This window comes from Nicotiana tabacum, chromosome 23, assembly GCF_000715075.1.
Source record: "Nicotiana tabacum cultivar K326 chromosome 23, ASM71507v2, whole genome shotgun sequence".
Classification (NCBI taxonomy): Eukaryota; Viridiplantae; Streptophyta; class Magnoliopsida; order Solanales; family Solanaceae; genus Nicotiana; species Nicotiana tabacum.
Window position 1 is genome coordinate 87,282,348 of NC_134102.1, and position 20,372 is coordinate 87,302,719.

The 20,372-nt window shown below is 34.7% G+C and overlaps 2 protein-coding genes across 2 annotated transcripts; both read left to right on the forward strand.

Annotated features, from left to right (window-relative positions):
• Positions 1 to 748: 748 nt before the first annotated feature.
• On the forward strand, positions 749 to 7,373 carry LOC107771153 (protein ALTERED PHOSPHATE STARVATION RESPONSE 1). Its single transcript, XM_016590478.2, has 4 exons — positions 749 to 1,909; positions 2,410 to 2,585; positions 3,315 to 3,538; positions 6,426 to 7,373. The coding sequence occupies exons 1-4, from the start codon at positions 937 to 939 to the stop codon at positions 7,225 to 7,227; spliced, it is 2,175 nt and encodes a 724-aa protein (XP_016445964.1). The 5' UTR covers positions 749 to 936; the 3' UTR covers positions 7,228 to 7,373.
• On the forward strand, positions 7,353 to 12,304 carry LOC142177257 (uncharacterized). Its single transcript, XM_075245729.1, has 6 exons — positions 7,353 to 7,483; positions 9,341 to 9,437; positions 9,771 to 10,504; positions 11,434 to 11,523; positions 11,698 to 12,178; positions 12,263 to 12,304. The coding sequence occupies exons 1-6, from the start codon at positions 7,353 to 7,355 to the stop codon at positions 12,302 to 12,304; spliced, it is 1,575 nt and encodes a 524-aa protein (XP_075101830.1).
• Positions 12,305 to 20,372: the final 8,068 nt, after the last annotated feature.

Here is a 20,372-nt window from a genome sequence, read left to right on the forward strand (position 1 = left end):
ACCCCACTAGTGAGATTATACTGAGTTATTATTGTTTGTTGTTATTTATTTTGAAACCTACTCTATTTTAAATTGGTACAAAATCTAATCTATATCTATATTATAGATTTGTATAGACAATTGTAATGGAGTGCATTTGGAATTGAAAGCTTAAATACACAATCTTTATTATTTTTATTAGATTATATCATTTTGATATTTTGAAAGCTAAAATTAATATATTTTGGACAAATTCAAATGAAGATGTACAATGAAAAAAAAGTTTCAAGAAAAAGTTTTAGGAGTAAGAAAAATATATATCTATATTTATATTATATTAAAAAAAAAAATTAACAAAAATATTAAGTCAAGTAACAAGCTAATAAAATATCATAATAGTAAATAAAATAATACTAAATATAGTAGATTATGTAATATAGAAAAGTGAGAACTGAAAAGTTATTCGATGATCATGTAAGTCTTTTTTTAATTTCATGCGATTTTCTTATTTGACATATTTTACTGAATAAAAAAAAAATTAAAATTTAATTCAAGCAATATAATATAATATGTTCATTCAAAAAGATATATCACGATTTATAGTAACGAAAGAATAGAAAGGAGATTAGCTTACTGGGTTAGTAGCTTAATTTTCTAATTAGCTCATAACGACGCCGTTAAGCACCTCGAGAAATGTGACCGTTAGTCCCAGGAGTATTTTTCAAAATTAGAAATTCCCCCATCCAGCGGCGCGTACATATCACCTCCCTCCATCTCTCTCTCTTCCCTGTACCACATTTACAGTACACACACTTCTCAGTGTTTCCCCACCCCTTCTCTCCTCTGCTCACATTTTTGTCCTTTTCACTTTTTTTCTCTCTTTTCCTCTCCATCTCTTTCTAAATCTCAACCCCATTTCCTCAAATCCACCACTAGAAGAGCTAAAACAGTGGAAAAATGGGGTGTGCTCAATCAAGATTAGATAACGAAGAGTCAGTATCGAGATGCAAAGAACGAAGAAACCTCATGAAAGAAGCTGTAAACTACCGCAATTTCTTTGCAGCTGCACATTCAGCTTATTCCATGGCTTTAAAAAACACCGGTGCTGCTCTAAGTGACTACGCTCAAGGCGAAACCCCACCTGCGCCGCCGCCGGTCGTTAACGAGCCGCCGCCTCCGCCTCCACCGCTGACTATGGAAGCCAGCCCTCTCCTACCACCCCCTCCTCCTCCACCAGCTTTCTCACCGCTTCAACGCGCCATGACTATGCCCGAGCTTTCGAAACCTAGAGGTGGAAAAATGAAAGGCATTGCTATTGATGAGGAAGAGGAAGAAGAAGAAGAGGAAGTTGATTTGAAATTAAGAGTAAAGCGAAGTGTGGCAGGGCGTGAGACACCAATAATGAAGGAAGAGCCAACCCCACCCCCGCCTCCCCCGGCCCCACCAGGGGAGGCGTGGGATTATTTCTTTAATGTAGATGACATTCATGGACATTTAGAGGAAGTCGAGGAAGAAGAAGAAGAAGAGGAGGAGGAAGCTTTTAACGAACACAATAACGAAATTCAAGACAAAAGATTTGATAATGTGGGTATAAATCAGTACAACGATGATCAGTTTAAGACGCCAGAGAAGAAGGGGAAAGTAGAGATTCTGAGTGAGGTTGAAGAGGAGACACCGGTGAGGGCGGAGGATAGTACAGAGAGAGTGTTTAACCATTCAAACACTGCCCCACCTGAGATAAGAGGTGGAGTAGTGGGAGTTGGTGGAAATGTTGTTGGATATGGTAACAATAACAATAATGCTGATTTCTTTAAAGTTTTAGGTGAAATTGATGATCATTTCCTTAAAGCTTCTGAGAATGCACAAGAGGTTTCTAAGATGCTTGAGGCTACTCGATTGCATTACCACTCTAACTTTGCTGATAATCGAGGTAACTTTTGATGTTTAGAATGGATAAAATTCTCTTATTCTTCATGTCTTTTAGATTTTGACTGCTAAAGCTCAAACCGTTTTAGCACTGCAGAGGTTTCCTTTACATAAATTCTTGCAAAGTTATGTTTATTGCTATTCAATGAGGAAATGGGGAATAAGGTAAATTCATTCATATATGAATGATAGTTTTACACCTTTGCCTCTGTGGTTACTGCTTTGCCATGTATTTAGCTTGCTGGAGACTTGAAATTGGTTTTATCACATGTTGTTACCCTGAGTCACATTAATACCTATGATGCTGGGCCGAATTAGGCATTCTGTTCCTTTGTTTGACTAGCTTGTTTTTCATAATTGCTCTACTTTGTCTTATGGGAAACAACAAGGAGACCGTTTTCATACAGTTAAATTATATGATCCCAGTACTTTAACAGCAAAAAACTGAAGCAACAAGGTTGTAGATCTTCTTGGATGTTAAAAATAAATGTCCCTTTTTTGCAGGACATATTGACCATGCAGCTAGGGTGATGCGTGTTATTACGTGGAACAAATCATTTAAGGGAATACCTAACGGTGATGCTACTAAGGATGAGTATGACATCGATGAATATGAGACACATGCCACTGTTTTGGACAAATTGCTGGCATGGGAGAAAAAACTTTATGATGAAATGAAGGTGTTTAGTGCTTCTTCTTGTTCCTTTGCTTTCTCTTGGTTAAAATCTTGGATTTTATGTTTGATTTATGAGATAAGGGCCAGGAAGTATGGACACCAAATCTTCTATTGTGTATCAGGTCCTATCTCTACATGCATTTCCATTAAGGGGATATCAGAATAGAAATTCAAATGAGAATTAATACGGAGTCTGTGTATCAAATGAAACGTGCGACTAAGATCACGTTCAGAGTATATCTGGTAGAAAACTCAAACCCTGCTATCTCCATCTGGTTTAGAAATGCTGAAAGAGGAGGTGGCTGGTGCAGTTTGAGGATTTACTATTGCTTTCCGCTTGGAGCGGCTCACCCCCTTGTCACTTAAAGGGTTAAGTCCATCCGGGCTCTTTCACTTGCATGAAGAGCAGAGAGCTTGATTTCCATGCAATTTATACCTTCTTAATATGTCCTCTGCCCCCTAATTTTCCAAATCTTAGTTTGTGTCAGTGTCTTTGTCAAACACCATTATACTTGTGTCATTGTCCAAGCTACTCATGACCTTTCATATCGTGCATCACAACTCCCATTCTGTTTCTCTGTGTAGCTGATCCTTTCCTTATGTATTGAAGTTTCTATATGGCCTTCTGTGATGGCTCTGTGCCTTGTATTGACCTTTATTAATTGGCCGTACTTTTCTTGTTATCCAATAGGCTGATGGTTTACGAAAATGTTATTTTGTTTGATTTCAATAGGCTGGTGAGCTTATAAAACATGAATATCAGAGGAAAGTTGCCTTGCTAAACAAGCTGAAGAAACGAAATGCTAGCTTGGAATCACTGGAGAAGACAAAGGCTGCTGTTAGCCATTTGCATACACGATATATAGTTGACATGCAGTCCTTGGATTCCACAGTTTCTGAAGTAAATGACATCCGTGACAAGCAGTTGTATCCCAAGCTGGCTGCTCTTGTTCAAGGGTAAGTGCTTGTGTGGCTAACCTCCATGATGAAAACTATATTTATTAATACATGTGTCTCTGGTGGCCGTTCTTTCTGTTCGTCTATTGACATTGTTATTTGTTATCTGTAACTGCTATTGGACCTAGATTTTCTTTTACACGGATTATTATAGTTAGAAGCTGTCGCTATTACACACAATTTAGACGTTAGTGTTCTGAGTTGTAAGTCCTTGGGAACTGTGATCTTTTAACAAAAGTTGTGATATGTTTGGGTTGATCTATTCCAACATGCAATTATTTTTCCTTCTTATGATAGGAAAAACTATACGGAGGTGGGGATTTAATTATGTCCTATGTGCTTTCTCGTCTTCTTTTGTGGAGCTGCATAGAGGTGTAAAATATCTAATTTAGAATTGTCTTTTAAGTGAAAATCCTGGAACTCACCAACCATTTGAAAGATTTTTTAAGTGAAACCATAGACTCGAGTGATGGTATACAAGTCTTAGTTTTTGCTAAATTAAGATGCTCTTCTTCCTAATTTTATCACAAAATTTGCTCTAGAAGTCTTCATCAGAGGAACAATTGTCTTACAAACTAAACTCCTAAGAAAAAATTCTTACTACTAGATGGTGGGCGACAATTGCTACTACTATGCCACAATCACAAGCTAGTTGGGCACTCAAAAGTGAAACTTACAAAATAATCTTTTTTGAAGACCAAGGAAAATTAGCCGGCTATATGAATCCTCACTGTACAATTTCTCCATCTGGTTTTGACTAGATAGTATGCAAGTGGTTTTAGAATTAATGAATTGTATATTACAAGTCGACAATCAAAATTTGAGTAAGCATTTGTCAGAAAGCTCTAAAATGGCATTTGTATTGCCAAAACACCACTTACTAGTTTCTCCCTGGTTCTGATCCTAAAAGAATCAGAGGTAAGGATGCAGTTTAATGAAATTGTAATGAGGAAGCTTGGACTTCATATAAGAAAGGAAAAAAGGTAGACAAGCCTTTGCGATATAATAATGGTTGTGATTCGATTTTAAGCTCGTTGATTCCTTTCCCAGAGTAGAAGATTTTCAATAGTGACAAATATAATAGAAGCAACACAGGCAGATTGATTTCCTATTTGGTCGCTCATTGGGCGTAGCATTTGCTTGGTTCTAATAGGGCGTGCTCTTGAGATTTGACCCACCCTTTTCTGAAATGACAATTGGCTTAACTTAACAGTAACTTTTCTTCTTTCAGTTTCTAAAATAAGAGTACTTATAAAATATTATAGTGCTTAAGGTGATTCAGCAAACTAAATGACTTAGTGGGAATAAGCTAGTTATATTTTTGCCCTTAAATCAGATCTAGTTAATCACTGACCAAGGCTTGAATACAACAACAACAACAACCCAGTATAATTCCACTAGTGGGGTCTGGGGAGGGTAGTGTGTAGGCAGACCTTACCCCTACCCTGGGGTAGAGAGGCTGTTTTCGATAGACCCTCTGCTCCCTCCCTCCAAGAACTCCCCACCTTGCTCTTGGGGTGACTCGAACTCACAACCTCTTGGTTGGAAGTGGAGGGTGCTCACCACTAGAGCAACCCAATCTTGTCCCAAAGTACACCCTTCTTCACCGAAAAAAGATGGCGAGTCATTGAACTGTGGAGTCAACATCTCTTCCCATCCTTATTTACTCCAGTCCACACCAAGGGTCTCCAACTTTGTTGCTTCTCTCCTCCAGCTTGTTTGGCCTGATAGTAGCATTAAAATGAGAGTTAAAATGTGCACATTTTTATATCAACTCAAGAAGGGCGGTAGTGGGGTGTCTGTAGGTAACCAGTGACCATTCGTTTTTTCAAAGAAGAAGAAAGAGGAAAATTTGCCTTTTCAGAGTGAAGCGGGAATTAATTGCAATGGTGAAAAACATGGGGATTATTTTGTGGTAATCCAAAATAGAATGTGTGGACATTCATCTTAGGCCTCAGGCAGGGAGCAAGGTCTTTTCCCGGGTGGGCTGCAGGTGGACGTGTAATTGATTTTTGAACTGAAGGAGCATGATTTTATATATGCACTGTAAGATATAAACCCAAATGATAGGTAATTTTGCTAATTGAGTAGAAACAAAATTGTAAGTAAATCTTGAAGTTTCCCATCACTTGTAAGATGTTTGTCTAATATCTACCCCGGACCTGTTTTAGACCCCCAACCATTTTGAAACCTCTTCTTTTCTCTGTTCTATTTGGTCCACCAATTCACTTATGAATCTCAGAAAGTTTCTGTTTGTGGAACAATTGTTCAATTTGTGGATTACTGTAGAACCAATATTAGTATACGTGAGTCCTTGACCTGCTTCATGTTAGTAATATCAATTCATATGGTTTCGCTTTGTGCACACTTTTCCTTAGCATTCAGCCTAGTAAATAAGATTGTTTTTTAGAAGTTTTGATTCTTCCTTTTTTGGCTTAATTCTTTGTTAAATGCATTCTTATGTATATTACTTTATGATATTTTAGCAAGAGGTCTTCTCCCTTTTGTCCTCAGAGATGAGTAATCTCCATTAGCATACATATCCTTTCTGGGACATTCCTGATGCTGTTTACTGATTTTAAGAAACAAATGGATTTCCTATCATCTGTATGTTTCAAGATTTTTAATCCAAAATTTGGCTTGGATCTGTGCCTGCAAGCATTTCTAGTATTCCCTCAACTCTAAGAGAATTTTTTTTTTGTTAATTCTTGATTTGTTACATCCCTTACAAAGTCCTCTGCTAATTATGAGTGCAAGAGCTCTTTAGAAGATCCCTTAGCTTCTTGTGCTTTTTTTCCCCCCCTCGTGGAACTGCAGTATAGTCGAGGTTGCCATCTCTGTTTGAGGTTACTTTCCGTGAATATCAGCTTTTGTTTCTGCTTTGCAGGATGGTTAACATGTCAGAATTCATGTTTAGTCATCACAAGAACCAGCTGGAGATGGCTACTGATCTCAAAGCCATTGAAATCTCCGGATTCCCCTTAGAAACAAGCAAACACCATCATGAACGCACAATCCAACTTGGTAATGTTGTCAAGGAATGGCATGATCATTTTGACAACCTTGTAAAAAATCAAAAACTATACATCCAAACACTCCACAGCTGGTTGAAGCTAAATCTCATACCCATTGAGAGCAGCCTAAAAGAAAAAATCTCGTCGCCTCCTCGAGCACAGAATCCCCCGATTCAAGCCCTTCTTCACTCCTGGCAGGAGCTTCTTGAGAAGTTTCCCGATGAGCTTGCCAAAAGTGCTATTGCTTCCTTTGAAGCTGTGATAAGGACCATCATTATTCATCAGGAGGAAGAGATGAAGCTGAAGGAGAAGTGTGAGGAAACTAGAAAAGAGTACATACGCAAGAGGCAAGCGTTTGAAGATTGGTACCAAAAATATATGCAACGCAGAACTCCACCCGATGTGGCAGATCCTGATAGAGCTACAGAGTCTAATCCTAAAGATCCTGTTGCAGAAAAGCAGTTTCTTGTGGACGCATTGAAAAAGAGGTTGGATGAGGAGACAGAAGCGCACCAGAAGCACTGCATTCAAGTTAGGGAGAAGTCATTAGGGAGTCTTAAGATCCGGTTGCCTGAGCTCTTCCGAGCCATGTCGGAGTATTCTTATGCATGTTTAGAGGCTTATGGTCGATTAAGATTGATCATACAATCCCAGCACTCAAATGGGAGTTCATAAGGGTCTCTAGGCTTTCCTTTTTTCTTTTTCCACCGTCTAATGTGTTCTTGTGATCTTTTTGTAGCCAAATGTAATTTAAGCCTGGATAATATCTTCTCTGTATTGCAGATGTTTTGCCATATTGTATGAAAAGCGGTAATTTATCACCTCAAGAGCAGCAGCAGATGTTTGATGGCACTGCTGTTACAATTCTTTTGTGCATAATATTGCAGGATCTTTCCACAAATAGTCGGTTTACAGTTTATTTTTCTAATCGGTATACATAGATTATATGCCAATTATATATGGTTATACATATTATACATATAGTATATATTTGCCGATTATTTTAATCTATGCGGTGCGGTTAAGTGGGCGGCTATTTAGGTTAATTGTTCTAATACTACCCTCCACCTTTTACATTAGCGTAAATGCATTTTGAAATGTCAATGTGGCATAGAAACCATTTGCCGAAGGTCGTAGTCAAATTTAAGAATCTTTTGCATACTAAAGTGAATTCCACCTAAAAGTTCTAAATGGTTTTAAAATAAAATGTAAGTTATACAGTGGAAACAGAATAACTTAGAAGAAGACACTTACATCAGGAGGGAACGAATACAATACCAAAAAGGTCAATGAATTCGAAAAGAACTAGATATATGTTTTATTCATTGTTAATTTATTTATAAAAATTTCTTCAAATGGCCCAACGATGGCCCAACGATGCATGAAGGTATGGGATAAGTACGAGGGCGATGTGCACAGATAGCTAGTAATAACATATGTATTTATTTTTAAGTCACTATTTTAAATGTATTTAGTCTTTAGCCACTGCTTTAATAAACTTTTACCCGCCCGGACGAAAATACCCTTCTGCTATATAGGATTTCGTTGATACATACGCTCCTTATTCACGATCAGCAGCAGCTCAAACTTACGTGCAGAGAATTATTGTGATCGTCCAAAATTGTAGAAGCTTCTCTTCCGATTTCAAACTTTTTGTCTAAGTTCAGAATTCAACTTTCTCGTCCAAAATTCACCATAAAATTACAGTAAGTTCTAAAATTTCAGATATCTCTATATGCTTTTGTGTGTTTGTGTGGATTTTTATTTCGTTACTGAAGAATAAGATGCTAGGAATTTGATTTTTTTTCTTTTCTGTATTGATAACGTTAAGGGCATCGCGTCCTTAACTCTGTGATTGTTCTGTAAATATTGAGGACATAATGTTAAGGATTTGGTGTCCTTAACATGACTGTTGTTCTAAAAAATATTAAGGATAAAGTGTCCTGTGTTTTGCAACTTGTATTAATAAAGTTAAGGACATGATGTCCTTAACTTCATGACTGTTGTTCTAAATATTAAGGACATAGTGTCCTGTATTTGCAAATTGTATTAATAAAGTTAAGGACACGATGTCCTTAACTTCATGACTGTTGTTCTAAATATTAAGGACACTATGTCCTTAATATTTTCACTGCACACATCAAAGTGAAGGACACCATGTACTTAACATTTTCACTGCACACATCAAAGTTAAGGATAACTTGTCCTTAACATTTAAACTGCACACATCAAAGTTAAGGACAATTTGTCCTTAAAATTTTCACCGCACACATCAAAGTTAAGGACAGCTTGTCCTTAACTTTTACAATGCACACATCAAAGTTAAAGACATCATGTCCTTAACTTTTACAATGCACACATCCAAGTTAAGGACACCATGTCCTTAACATTTTGACTGCACACATCAAAGTTAAGGACATAGTATCCTGTTTTTGTAACTTGTACTGATAAAGTTTAGGACATGATGTCCTTAACCTCATGAGTACTGTGTAAAAATTAAGGACATAGTGTCCTGTTTTTGCAACCTATACTAATAAAGTTTAGGACATGATGTCCTTAACTTCATGACTACTGTGTAAATATTAAGGACATAGTGTCCTGTATTTGCAACTTGTATTGATAAAGTTTAGGACATGATATCCTTAACTTCATGACTGTTGTTCTAAATATTAAGGACATAGTGTCCTGTGTTTTGCAACTTGTATTGATAAAGTTTAGGACATCTTGTCCTTAACTTCACGATTGTTGTATAAATATGTCCTGAATTTTCCATTTTTTTGACTTGCAGGATGGATACAATATGTATTATTGTTGCTTTTAATGGTAGATGGACTGCAGACTATACGTATCTTGATCATCAAACAAAGCTTGTTCTAGTACCTGAGGCAATTCGATTTGAAGATTTCATTAACTAGGTCTTTGAAGTTATTGAATTGGATAGAGACAAGTTTGAAGCAATGATATGGTTTGATATCAATCCGGGAACAAACAAGGGAATGCTTGTATCCAAAGATTTAGATCTTCACACATGTATAGAGTTACTAAAAAGTCATTCACTCTTCAAGGGCTGTCGTTTCATTGTTGATATTTCGGAAATAGTTTTTGATTCTACAAGCACCTTTGAACATGTCAATACAGAAACTCAACAAGATAATCAAGACAAATGCCAACAGATAATGGAAATAGATGTGGTTTAAGCTCAACCAATAACTAAAGAGGTGCTTCAAACATTTGATTCTATTCAAGTAGAAGGACAAAGCATTATAGAGATTGACAACGAACAAGCTTTGGGTATTCAAGTCTTAGAGAGTGCACCGGTAATAGAAGAAGTTGCTGAAAAAATCTTTACTCAACTAACTAGACAAAGCTCAAATTCGAAACAAAAAGAATCCACAACTACGATATTAAGAGAAAATGCTTCGTTGGATGAAATAAAAGTGGGATCAATATTTGACAAAAAGAAGAGTATAATTAACTGTTTTTCCAATATATCAATTAAAGAACATTTTGAATTCAAGGTTGTTAGATCAAGCTCAACAAGATATTCGTTGAAATGCAATGATGATAGGTGTGGGTGGTGTGTGCGTGCTTTTAGAATTAAAGATTCAACACTATTCAAGATAATAAAGATTGAGAAAAATCACGACTGCTCAGTTAACACTATGAAAGCTGATCAAAGGCATACAACTTTAAAGTTGATTAGTGGTTATATTATCGACAATCTTCGAGACCCAAGGTTTGAAGTTACACCAACATTTGTCATGGCAGAAATGCAAAAATTGCATGGACTAGACATTAGTTATCACAAGGCGTGGCGTGCTATTCAACGTGCTTCAACTTTAATAAGAGCAACTCCTGAAGAGAATTATGAATTATTGTCTTCATACTTGTATATGATGAAAAGTAAAAATCTGGGAACATACACTAATATAAAGATAGACGACAACAACATGTAAACAATCAAAAAGAGTTTATTAGTCTGTTTTATAAACTTTAGGACATGGTGACCTTAACTTGGATGTGTGCAATAAAAATGTTAAGGACATGGTGTCCTTAACTTTGATGTGTGCAGTGAAAAAGCTAAGGACATAGTGTCCTTAACTTGGATGTGTACAATGAAAAATGTTAAGGACATGGTGTCCTTAACTTTGATGTGTGCAGTGAAAATATTAAGGACATGGTGTCCTTAACTTGGATGTGTGCAGTGAAAAAGTTAAGGACATGGTGTCCTTAACTTTGATGTGTGCATTATAAAAGTTAAGGATATGGTGTCCTTAACTTTGATGTGTGCAGTAAAAATGTTAAGGACATGGTGTCCTTAACTTTGATGTGTGCAGTGAAAATGTTAAGGACATGGTGTCCTTAACTTTGATGTGTGAAGTGAAAATGTTAAGGACATGGTGTCCTTAACTTTGATGTGTGCAGTGAAAATATTAAGGACATGGTGTCCTTAACTTTGATGTGTGCAGTAAACATATTAAGGACATGGTATCCTTAACTTGGATGTGTGTAGTAAAAAACTTAAGGACATGGTGTCCTTAACTTTGATGTGTGCATTGTAAAAGTTAAGGACATGGTGTCCTTAACTTTGATGTGTGCATTGTAAAAGTTAAGGACATAGTGTCCTTAACTTTGATGTGTGCATTGTAAAGGTTAAGGACATGGTGTCCTTAACTTTACTGTGTGCATTCTAAAAGTTAAGGACAAGTTCTCATTAACTTTGATGTGTGCACTGAAAATATTAAGGATATTGTGTCTTTAACTTTGATATGTGCAGTGAAAATATTAAGGACAAGATGTCCTTAACTTTGATGTGTGCAGTGTAAATGTTAAGGATTTGGTGTCCTGTATTTTTAACCTTCTATTAAACTGTATTTTCAGGTTTCTTTATATATTTTATGCATATGGATCATCAATAGCTGTTTGGAATCATTGTAGACCAGCGATTGCTGTTGATGCAACTTTTTTGAAGTCAAAATATCGTAGTGTTTTAATGATTTCAGTTTCAAAGGATGCAAATAACCAAATATTCCCACTAGCCTTTGGAATTGCAGAATCTGAAAATAACAATTCCTATGAGTGGTACTTTAGTGAGCTTCGCAATGCAATTGGGAGCCGTGATAATTTAATTTTTTTATCGGACAGGCATCAATCAATTGCACATGGCATTGCAAAGGTATATCCTGAAAGCCACCATAAGATTTGTATCTATCATTTGGAGCAGAACCTAAAGCGAAGGAAAGTGAAAAGTGAGATCATAAAACTTTTCCAAAGTGCTGCAAGAGTATACAGGCGCAAAGAATTTTATCTATACATGTCAGATATAGCAAAAATTGATAAGAAGACTTTTGACTACTTGATGGAAGAACCACCGGAAAGGTGGGCACGTTCTTGTAATCCACGACGAAGATATGATATGCTCACAACAAACATAGTTGAGTCAATGAATTCTGTGCTATTAGAAGCAAGGGAGTTGCCTATATTAAGAATGATGGATTTCATCCAAGTGAAGCTACGACGTTGGTTTTATGAAAGAAGAAATGAAGCAGAAGGAACTTTTTATGATGTTTCTTGTTGGGTAGAAGAGGAATTGAAGAAAAAGATAGATTTAGCTTTTACTTTAAATGTAAGTATTATGTTCTTACTTTAGCTTATTATTTTAATGATAATTTAACATAATGTACTAACTTATAGTTTTTCAACTTTGAAGGTCTTCCATGTTGATTCATGGCGTTCTAGAGTTGAGGAATAAGGAATTACTTTCTTGGTGGACTTAAACAAAAGAACATGTGATTGTTTTCAGTTTCAATTTGATGAATTATCATGTATACATGCAATTGCAGCTATCGAGAAGAGAAACATCAAGAAGTCCAATTTCTGCTCGGACTGGTACTTAAAGGAATCTTGCCTGAAAACATATGAAAGACAAATACATCCTGTAGGACATACGGATTCTTGGATTGTACCAGAGAGTGCTAAGTCACAAATTATTAAACCTCCAGATTTTAAAGTCCCGCTAGGTAGAAGGCAGAAGAAAAGCCATATTCCAGCTACCGAATCATCAAAAATAACATTCAAATGTGGTCGTTGCAGAAGAATTGGTCATAATAGAACATCTTGTATATATTCTCCGGCAGTCCATCTATTTTCAAGGAAGCATAGAGAATAATAGATATATCCACTTATGTTTATCTACTCTTTTAAGTTTTTGCTATAAGTTGGATTCATTTAGATTATTTTTATTTGAGCAAGTAAATATTAGCAGATGGTTATATAAAAGATGTCCTAAATTTTCAAAGTTTCTTTGCACTTACGTGCTCTTTGTTTCTTTTTCTTTTTCTGGGAGTTTAATTTACCTTTGTCGGATCAATTATTATTTTTGGGATTTTATTCTTGCCGTAAGTAAACAAGAAAATCCTTATTCTTTATATAATTTAATGCCTGCAACTTGCTACATCTTTATTTTTAGAATGAGATCGGTACAAGTAAAACTTAAGGACATAATGTTTTACAAGTCTTGAAAATTTCAAGTATGAATCTAATATTAAGGACATAAATTTCTAAAATGTCCTTAACTTCTGAAAATCTCAGATTATTATCTGGATTTCCAGAAGTTCAGGACATTTCAGAAAAATATGTCCTAAATATTATTTTCATCCTTCAACAAATCATAACGTTTATGAACATAATGTCCTGAAGTTCTATAATAATCAATGTATCTTTTGCTATATCTCTACAGATTTAATAAAATCTGGCAATTTAAAATGAAAAAATCAGTAGTTATAAAACTTGATATCTGCAGCTTGCTAAACACAGCTTGCTACATCTTATTTTTAAAATGAGATTGGTACAAGTAGACTTCAGGACATAATTTTTTGAAACGTCCTGAACATTTGAAGTATGAATCTAATATATAGGACATAAATTTCTAAAATGTCCTTAACTTCTGGAAATCTTAATTTATTGTCTATATTCGAGAAGTTTAGCACATTTAAAAAAATATGTCTTGAATATTATTTTCATCCTTCAACAAATAAGGATGTAGTTAACAGATTCTGAAGTTCTACAACAATCAATGTGTGTTGCTTTGAATTTCTAAAAACTTCAAGACAATTTAATCAAAGATTGGCCCTTTAAAACTGTGAAAAAATGGACAAATCAATAGTTAACAGAAAGAAAGAAATTAATAACACGATGCCTTCATATTACTGCTGAAACTATAATTTAGCATAGCTGTGACCAAAAAATTATACTATACAAACAAAATAAAGTGCCTTGTGATAATTTACAGGATATTTTAGAATTCATATGGATTTTTTACAATAATTTTATACCAATTTCACTACAGCTGACTTTCTTTACAACTACAATACAGCTCCTTTGGGCAGGAAGTTTTATTTTCACTATCATAGTCATCGCCGACATTTTCTGGTGGTGTATCTTAACCAAAATTTCTTTTCCACTCTCCATATCCCCAAAGATTTGCTGCAAGTTCTTTTCTGAAGTTTGATATGTCCTCAGGTTGGAATTTCTCCACATCCTTTTCCATCATCAACAACTCCACATACTTGATTAGGAATGCACCACAATCAGTCCTAAGAAAAATATGGAGTCAATTAAATAATATCTTTAATAAAATAAATCTAAAATACATATAAATTATATAGCAAATGATAACACGTACGATCCAGTTTGGTGTGGTGATCTTTGCCACTGAATATCAAATTTGTTGAATGCATTTCCAAAAGACTTGTGATTTTTCTCAAACTGTGAGAACTTTAGCAAGTGGGGGATCATGCGTGCATATATTTCAATGTGTTTCAGTCCTTGCTCATATGGCTCACTATATATGGAATCGTACACATCAATCTTTCTCTCATTCAAGTCCAATACCCCCAAAAGAAAATGTGTCACAACATCATTATCTTCTGAAGGAAGCCGACATGAAAAAAAGATTTTGTCAACCCCTGTCCAAGCAATTCCACATCTACGATTGTCACCCCACACATATGGTGTGAGAACCAACTGATTATCATCACACCAAAATAAATCTGAAGCATCTTCATTGAAATCCTTATACACAATTAGCATATAGTTATCAAAAATTATATCTGTAGTTGTGCAACGAAAATGATGGGCGCAAGGGTGGTAGCATTTTTTCTTTCTCAAATAATATAGGGCAATGTCAATATGCTTCATAAAAAGGCAAAAAAAGAAAAAAAATTCATCAGTCATAAATAATTAAAAAATAATAAATTAAGAAGAAAGAAAACAAATGCCTTGTGAATTATCAAACCTTATCATCAAGTACAAAGCTACTATCTGCAAGCTCAAGGAAGAATATTTTTCTACTGATTTTTTGATGGTACAATTTATATGGATTCTTTCTCACACCATTATCCTCAGCATATATATCAGTTTGTCCCCTGAAAATTTTGAAAATATCAAAGTTAGAAAGTTTATAAGTTAGTCCTCAATTCCTAATTAAGGACACTTGGTCCTGAACTTACAGTAACAAGGTCATAAGTTTAGGACACTTGGTCCTGAAGTTAGAGTTGCAAATTCAAAATTTAAGGACAGGTAGTCCTTAACTTACAGTTACAAGTTCAAAAGTTAAGGACACTTGGTCCTGAACTTGGACTTACAAGCTCATAAATTAAAGTCCTGAACTTAGAGTAACAAGCTCATAAGTTAAGGACAATTGATCCTAAACTTAGAGTGGAAGTGCAAAAATTAAGGACACTTGGTCCTGAAGTTAGAGTTGCAAATTCAAAAATTAAGGACAGGATGTCCTTAACTTACAGTTACAAGTTCAAAAGTTAAGGACACTTGGTCCTGAACTTAGACTTACTAGCTCATAAATTAAAGGATAATTAGTCATGAACTTAGAGTAACAAGCTCATAAGTTAAGGACAATTAGTCCTGAACTTAGAGTGGAAGTTCAAAAATTAAGGACACTTGGTCCTGAAGTTAGAGTTGCAAATTCAAAAATTAAGGACAGGTAGTCCTTAACTTACATTTACAAGTTCAAAAGTTAAGGACACTTGGTCCTGAACTTAGACTTACAAGCTCATAAATTAAAGTCCTGAACTTAGAGTAACAAGCTCATAAGTTAAGGACAATTGGTCTTGAACTTAGAGTGGAAGTTCAAAAATTAAGGACACTTGGTCCTGAAGTTAGAGTTGCAAATTCAAAAATTAAGGATAGGTAGTCCTTAACTTACAGTTACAAGTTAAAAAGTTAAGGACACTTAGTCCTGAACTTAGACTTACAATCTCAAAAGTTAAGGACACTTAATCCTTAACTTAGAGTTACAAGCTTAAAAATTTAGGACATTTAGTCATGAAGTTAGAGTTGGAAAGCTCAATACACTTAGTCCTGAATTTAAAATTACAAGTTCAAGACACAAATGTAAGTAATTAAGAAATAATGAATACATTTGGGGACTTACACTTTTTTGCGACCTTTCCTTTTCTCCTTGCCCAACCACCCAATGAATTTCTTCAATAAGTTTTCATCATCTTTGGCATAATGAAAAATACATGTACGAGTATATTTTGATTTTATCCATCCTGTATACTTAAGAGTATTTTCATTGTGCACCATCAATGTTCCTCTTTTTCTTTTCTGTTCAAAAGAAGATTTCAATTGCCAACTAAGTTTCTTATTCCTTTTCCCTCGACCAAGCTCTTCTTCAATATTTCCTTCAACCTCTATAGACAAACCCTCATCAATGCTCATTTGTGTAGTCGGAGGAGTAGGAGTAAGAATAGCAAATGATGGACCATCAAAACCAATACTATCTCTCTTCCTTTTCCTAGTATATTGGTTAACGGCTTCATTTTTGTTTTGCTCTGCAAGCAACACTACATATACATTAGTTTGCTGCAAGTCGTCAATTCTATGAATTGTCAAATGAAGAGACAAAAACTAAGGACATAATTTTTGAAATGTCCTGACAATTTGAATTATGAATACAATATTAAGGACACAATCAATACTTGTGTTGGCCACGCTGCCTTCTTGTATTTCTTTAACAGACAATGGTGCTGACATATTGCTTGCATTTTCTTTATTTTGCAACTGTTCTCCATGTTCTTCGATTGCAAGTTCACAAGATTCTGCAAAATATTTACAGGAGCTAACACAATTAGTACTTGTTACTAATCTTTGATTAAAACAAACATGTATAAGATGAAAAAAAACTCTGTCTAACCTTTTGCAACTGTCAAGATCATGCCAGTTAAATCATTATCTTGACTAGTATTTTTTTGGCTTCCAATATTGTCTGTAAGAGAGAGAGGTGTAGAGATATCATACATTCCTTCTATACATTTGCAAACAGTCTCACTTATGCTTGTTCCTTGGGTATTTTCTATGTCTTGAGATTGTCCTCCACTTCTCTCTTTTGAAATTTCATCATCTTGATAGTCCACTCCATCTTGTGTAGTCGGAGGAGTAGGAGTAAGAATAACAAATGATGGACCATCAAAACCAATACTATCTCTCTTCCTTTTTTTAGTATATTGGTTAACAGCTTCATTTTTGTTTTGCTCTGCAAGCAACACTACATATACATTAGTTTGCTGCAAATCGTCAATTCTATGACAAATTGTCAAATGAAGAGACAAAAACTATGGACATAATTTTTGAAATATCCTGACAGTTTGAATTATGAATACAATATTAAGGACACAATCAATACCTGTGTTGGCCACGTTGCCTTCTTGTATTTCTTTAACATACAATGGAGCTGACATATTGATTGCATTTTCTTTATCTTGCAACTGTTCTCCATGTTCTTCGATTGCAAGTTCACAAGATTCTGCAAAATATTTACAAGAGCTAACATAATTACTACTTGTTACTAATCTTTGATTAAAACAAACATGTATAAGATAAAAAAAACTCCATCTAACTCTTTTGTAACTGTCAAGATCATGCCAGTTAAATCATTATCTTGACTAGCATTTATTTGGCTTCCAATATTGTCTGTAAGAGAGAGAGGTATAGAGATATCATATGTTCCTTCTATATATTTACAAACAATCTCACTTATGCTTGTTCCTTGGGTATTTTCTATGTCTTGAGATTGTCCTCCACTTCTCTCTTTTGAAATTTCATCATCTTGATAGTCCACTCCATCTTCTTTCCTTGCAGTTTCAAAAGATTCTGTAACATTTATAATTAATACTTGTTACTAATGGTTTACTAAAACTAACATTCAACATGTCATGAAAATTCCATCTAACCTTGATTGGCACCATTTTGATTTCCAAATTTCTCTTTAAGTGAGAGAGGTGTAGATAGATCATATATTTTTTTAACACATTTGCATACAATCTCACTTATACTTGTTCCCAATGGATTTTCTAAATCTTGAGATGGCACTTCAGATTTACAAATTATGTCTGTTACACCTGTCTCTTTTGGATTTTCTTGGTCTTGACATTCCATTCCATCTTGAACTTGCACTCCATCAAAAGATTCTACACACATTTGTAATCACAAAATTTTTTATATGTATTATGCTATTGAATATAAATTTCAATGATAACAAATTCAAAAACTGTATCTAACCTTTCCCAATTTCGATGGCAATATCAGTTTCATCTTCTAGATGCGCATCTCTATAATCGCTTTCATAATAATCATCAGCTGCATCTTTGCTAATTGGAACACTAGGTTCTCTCTCTATGGTCCTTTCATGAGGTTTGTCAAGAAGCTTCAATAAAGTATCAATCTTTGATCCTAGGTTTTTCTTTAAAGCCTGTGAGATAGTATTTAAAATAAGAATCAGAATGTTAGCTGTTTATAAGTTACGGACATTGGTCCTTAACATAGAGGTACAAGCTCACAAATTAAAGACAAGTGTTCCTTAACTTAGAGTTACAAGAACAGAAATTAAGGACATGTAGTCCTGAACTTAGAGTTACAAGTTAAAAACTTAAGGACAGGTAGTCCTAAACTTCAAGTTACAAGCTCATAAATTAAGGACATTTGGTCTTTAACTTAGAGTTACAAGTACATAAATTAAGGATAGTTAATCCTGAACTTAGAGTTCCAAGTTCAAAAAATAAGGACATGTAGTCCTGAACTTAGAGTTACAAGTTAAAAAGTTAAGGACAAATAGTCCTAAACTTCAAGTTACAAGCAAAGAAATTAAGGACAGGTAGTCCTGAACTTAGAGTTCCAACTTAAAAAAATAAGGACATGTAGTCCTGAACTTAGAGTTACAAGTTATAAAGTTAAGGACATGTAGTGATGAACTTAGAGTTACAAGTTAAAAAGTTAAGGACAGGTAGTCCTGAACTTAGAGTTACAAGTTAAAAAGTTAAGGACATGTAGTCTTGAACTTAGAGCTACAAGTTAAAAAGTTAAGGACATGTAGTCCCGAACTTAGAGTTACAAGTTAAAAAGTTAAGGACAAGTAGTCCTAAACTTCAAGTTACAAGCTCACAAATTAAAGATACTTGGTCCTTAACTTAGAGTTACAAGCACAGAAATTAAGGACATGTAGTCCTGAACTTAGAGTTACAAGTTAAAAAGTTAAGGACAAATAGTCCTAAACTTCAAGTTACAAGCACAGAAATTAAGGGCAGGTAGTCATAAACTTAGAGTTCCAAGTTAAAAAAATAAGGACATGTAGTCCTGAATTTAGAGTTACAAGTTATAAAGTTAAGGACATGTAGTCCTGAACTTAGAGTTACAAGTTAAAAAGTTAAGGACAGGTAGTCCTGAACTTAGAGTTACAAGCTAAAAAGTTAAGGACATGTAGTCCTGAACTTAGAGCTACAAGTTAAAAAGTTAAGGACATGTAGTCCTGAACTTAGAGTTACAAGTTAAAAAGTTAAGGACAGGTAGTCCTAAACTTCAAGTTACAAGCTCACAAATTAAGGACACTTGGTCCTTAACTTAGAGTTATAAGCACAAAAATTAAGGACATGTAGTCCTGAACTTAGAGTTACATGTTAAAAAGTTAAGGACATGTAGTCCTGAACTTAGAGTTACAAGTTAAAAAGTTAAGGACAGGTAGTCCTAAACTTCAAGTTACAAGCTCACAAATTAAGGACACTTGGTCCTTAACTTAGAGTTACAAGCACAGAAATTAAGGACATGTAGTCCTTAACTTAGAGTTCCAAGTTCAAAAAATACGGACATGTAGTCCTAAACTTAGAGTTACAAGTTAAAAAGTTAAGGACATGTAGTCCTGAACTTAGAGTTACAAGTTCAAAAGTTAAGAATAGAAAGTCCTAAACTGAGAGTTACAAGCTCAAAAATTAAGGACATGGTGTTCTTAACTTAGTGTTACAAGCATAGAAATTAAGGATATTACCTTGATGTCATTTTGAATCCTTTTTTCTGATAAAGCTATTTTTTGATGTATTCTAGTACATTCTACCTCCATATCCTTTTTGAACTTCTCCGATAATCTCTGAATCAAAAACCATAAAATAAAAAAGTCTCTTAAGCAAAAACAAGCAAATAAAAAACTAATGGTATTCAAAGACAGGAAACTTACGTTAACAATTTCCTTAAGCAAGACTTCATCAAATTGTGTTGAAGGCATTGAACTTTGATCTTGAAAAAATGGCACATGCATACTAGTGGGCTCCGCATCTACTTCTGAAGAAAGAAATGGTACCATCTCGAGCAACTGATACAACTATTATATAAGGAAAAAAAAGGTAAGTATTCAAAACTAAAACACATAAACAAAAAAATAGCTAGTAATCCTGTTAACTTACTTTTTCATTATGGAAGTACTTTTTACATAGGGTGTCATAATGTGGAGATTTCATATCTGAATAATATAGCAT

Bases quoted from the DNA above. Each gene is read 5' to 3' on its own strand.
- LOC107771153 (XM_016590478.2), top strand. From the start codon at position 937: ATGGGGTGTGCTCAATCAAGATTAGATAACGAAGAGTCAGTATCGAGA. The intron at 2,586-3,314 runs GTGTTTAGTGCT...TGATTTCAATAG, and splicing joins AACTTTATGATGAAATGAAG to GCTGGTGAGCTTATAAAACA. The intron at 3,539-6,425 runs GTAAGTGCTTGT...TCTGCTTTGCAG, and splicing joins CTGGCTGCTCTTGTTCAAGG to GATGGTTAACATGTCAGAAT.
- LOC142177257 (XM_075245729.1), top strand. From the start codon at position 7,353: ATGAAAAGCGGTAATTTATCACCTCAAGAGCAGCAGCAGATGTTTGAT. The intron at 7,484-9,340 runs GTATACATAGAT...TTTGACTTGCAG, and splicing joins ACAGTTTATTTTTCTAATCG to GATGGATACAATATGTATTA. The intron at 9,438-9,770 runs GCAATTCGATTT...ATAACTAAAGAG, and splicing joins AGCTTGTTCTAGTACCTGAG to GTGCTTCAAACATTTGATTC.